At 45.3% G+C, this 3,432-nt stretch overlaps 1 protein-coding gene across 1 annotated transcript in view; it reads right to left on the reverse strand.

Annotated features, from left to right (window-relative positions):
• The window catches only part of AMDHD1 (amidohydrolase domain containing 1), a 24,486-nt gene that overhangs the window by 11,507 nt on the left and 9,547 nt on the right, over positions 1–3,432 (reverse strand). The window contains 1 exon segment of the mRNA XM_011990310.1: positions 855–1,132. Within this exon segment, the coding sequence (XP_011845700.1) occupies positions 855–1,132 (278 nt within the window).

The raw sequence follows: 3,432 nt of genomic DNA on the forward strand, positions 1-3,432 counted from the left end.
TTTCACCGTGTTAGCCAGGATGGTCTTGATCTCCTGACCTAGTGATCCGCCCATCTCGGCCTCCCAAAGTGCTGGGATTACAGGCTTGAGCCACCGCGCCGGCAAACAATTAGATTTTTAAACAATGATTGTAAGTCTGTAGTATTGTATTTATATATCTAAGTTATCAGTGCTTAAGACCGCACTAAGACTTTGGAGGCACCTTATGCATGTTCAAGTCCTGGGTTTCTTTTAGATAGTTCAATTGGCTGTTGGAACCATGAGCCTTCCTATTTAGAAATTTCAGGACCCAAAGGAACTCTGGACAAGTAAAATGCAAGTGCAGAAAGGAACAGAGTTCTCTACGGTAAGGCCATGTAGGAGGAACTTTTAGATAAAGGGGAAGGCTAAAAATCATTTACAACAACAAAACAAAAATGTTTGCTGTTAAGAAAGGAAACAGATAAACAAAAACGAACCCCTTTGAGTCACCTAGACCACGAGGTTTGAACTACCTCCTAAAGAGTGTTACTATTAACTTCTAAAGTGCTTTTAGAAATGCTAATTAATTATCATGGGAAATTATTCAAATTAATATGTGTAATTTTAAAAGACCTACAAGGGGCCATTTCTTTTTCTTAACCCAAAGAGCTTCAAACAGCTTTTCTATCATAATTAAAGGACTAGCAGACTGATGAGGCCAAGGGATCGCCTTCCTAAAACCAAGTCTGCGGGATAAGTGGCCATTAGAATCAGGTCTTTCCAAAGACTTCTACCCATCTCCCTGCAAGAGCTAAAGTGCTAATGCACCTCCACCCCCGGGGCTCATTTTCAATGCTCTGAGTGAAACCCCGGTCCCCACTGGCTAAGATTACTTAGGCACTGAATGAGCCCCGCAGTATGTAGCCGAGATGCCGATGTCCAGCTCCCGCCGGGCGCGCTCAATCACGCGCAGCATCTTGAGCTCGGTCTCCAGGTCGAGGCCATATCCGCTCTTGCACTCCACCAGCGTGGTGCCAGCCCTCATCATGCACTGGAGACGCTGCTGAAAGGAGCGGAACAGCTCCTCCTCTGAGGCTTGGCGCGTGCGCTCCACGGTGAAGTGGATCCCTCCTCCGGCCTGGTGAATTTCCATGTACGTGGCCCCTGCCAACTGAACACACGCCTCACCTTTAGGCCGGCAAATGCGAAGAAGTTGCAGGGAGGTCTGAAGAATCTACCTCCAGGGGCAATATTATGTAATGACTAAGAAGCCATATGGCACAGGCACCAATCCATCGGATTAGAAAAGTGCTGGGATACACAGTCCTGGAAGCCCCTAGTCTGCCAGACACTGGATTGTGGGGAGCCCCAAAGGGGTCTGGGGAAGACACTGGAGTGGTAGAGATGCGAGATGTGGTGGGTGGCCTGTTGGGATCTCAGGGCAGTGGCAATTAAAAACTGGCACAGGCCGGGCACGGTGGCTCACACTTGTAATCCCAGCACTTTGGGAGGCCGGGGTGGGCAGATCAGAGGTCAGGAGTTCAAGACCAGCCTGACCAACATGGTGAAACCCCGTCTCTACTAAAAATACAAAAATTAGCTGATTGTGGTGGTGAGCACCTGTAGCCCCTGCTACTCGGGAGGCTGAGACAGGAGAATCACTTGAACCCGGAAGGTGGAGGTTGCAGGGAGTGGAGTTCGGGTCACTGCACTCCAGCCTGGGTGACAGAGCGAGACCCTGTCTCAAAAAAACAAACCAAAACAAAAACAAAACAAACAACAACAACAAAAATAACCTGGCACAGGAGTATTGCAATATTTTAACAAGTCAATCAGCCCACAATGTGTACTTGCTAAGTATCAGCCCTCCCTCCATCCCTCAGCTTGTTTGAGAAAACAAAGCTTAGGCAATTCAGGAGTTGCAGGGAACCCCATTGCAATTATTCAGATCTCCACTAAAGCGGCCCCGGGAAGTCTCCTTGTCTCAATATTTGGCCATCAGAGTTTGGAGCTTGACCTTTGTCACTCAAAGAGGCTCTTTCTGGGGTCCCACTGGGCTCCAGTTGCTCTGGACAGCAAGGAGTATGGTGCAGAGAAAGGATGCAGGCCTGGGGTCTCCTGGCCAGAGTTTTCATCTGGGTTCTGCCATCCTCCATCTGGTGGCCCTAGTCAACACTCTTCCCTTCTCTAGACCCAGCTGTCTCTATCTGCACAATGAGAGGACTGGACTGTAAATCTCTTTCTCCATCTGTACAATGAGGATTGGACTGCTTTTGGCTCTGAAATTCTGTGATTTAACAAAACAGTCTTAAAAACAGCTCTAGTTTGTTGAAGAAGGTACATGATATCTGAAGAAAAGAATTTTTTTTTTCTTTTCCTGAAATAAGCCAGTTTCGCTGCCAGGAGGCACATTTTTTTTTTTTTTCATTCTTTTTTTAAAACACATGTGAAAATTGCTCCAACCAGGGATTTAGAAGTTGGCTACAGCTGATATATGACTAACGCAGATTACATTTTGTGATTCTTAATAAGTCTCAGTTTTCTGAAAAAGAGAAAAATATAAGACATTTTATTTTTGTGATTAGTAACATATTTTTCCAAGCTTTACTCCAATGAATGGCGATTTTCAAACTATTCCTTGGAGCCCTTTCAAAGGCTACTAGAGATAGTGATTTGGAAGGGGAATGTGTGGAAGGAAAGAGAGGGAGACATTAGTGGGCAGGAAGAGCCCTGTGTATAATACAATGATATGGGGCAGATATAAATAAGTTTTGTTGTCATTTGTTTCCCATGCCCGAGCAAGTAAAAATATCCATTAAAAATATGTTGACATATGTTGCAAAGCTTGATAGCCTGCTAACTCTTCAGCAAAAGACTTCATATGTGTGCTTTATTTTGATTTGCCATGATTTGTTGCAGTTACCTTCATTGCAAATTCGTGAACTCTTTCACCAGCCCATACTGGATGTGTGTGCGCATCCACCAAACCTGTAATCAATAAATCAAGTTATCTTACAATTAAGAAATAGAGAACACTTAGACAGCAGGCAAACAGCAGCACTACACCCTGCTGCTCTGGGGAAGGCGTGATGGTAGCCATCCATTTTGAAGGAACATGAAAGGAAGAATTTGTCTGTCTGGTTCCCCTGACAGAGAGAAAAGAAGACTGCCCTGTGGTGTGGCTGGCCTAGAAAGCTTTAATGAAGGAGGGGATGCAACACGATGAAAATATCCCTTACAGAAACACAGCTCCTTTTGCTCAGTAAGTCCATGCTCACCAAATAAGCTTTCGTTTTATTTTATTTTATTATTTATCTATGTATTTATTTATTTTTGAGAAAGGTTCTCACTCTCACCCAGGCTGGAGTGCAGTGGCACACTCATGGCTCCCTACAGCCTTGACCTCCCAGGCTCAAGCAGTCCTCCCACCTCAGCCTCCCTAGTAGCTGGGACTATAGACGTGCACCACCA

This window comes from Mandrillus leucophaeus, unplaced genomic scaffold (genome assembly GCF_000951045.1).
Source record: "Mandrillus leucophaeus isolate KB7577 unplaced genomic scaffold, Mleu.le_1.0 Scaffold377, whole genome shotgun sequence".
Classification (NCBI taxonomy): domain Eukaryota; kingdom Metazoa; phylum Chordata; class Mammalia; order Primates; family Cercopithecidae; genus Mandrillus; species Mandrillus leucophaeus.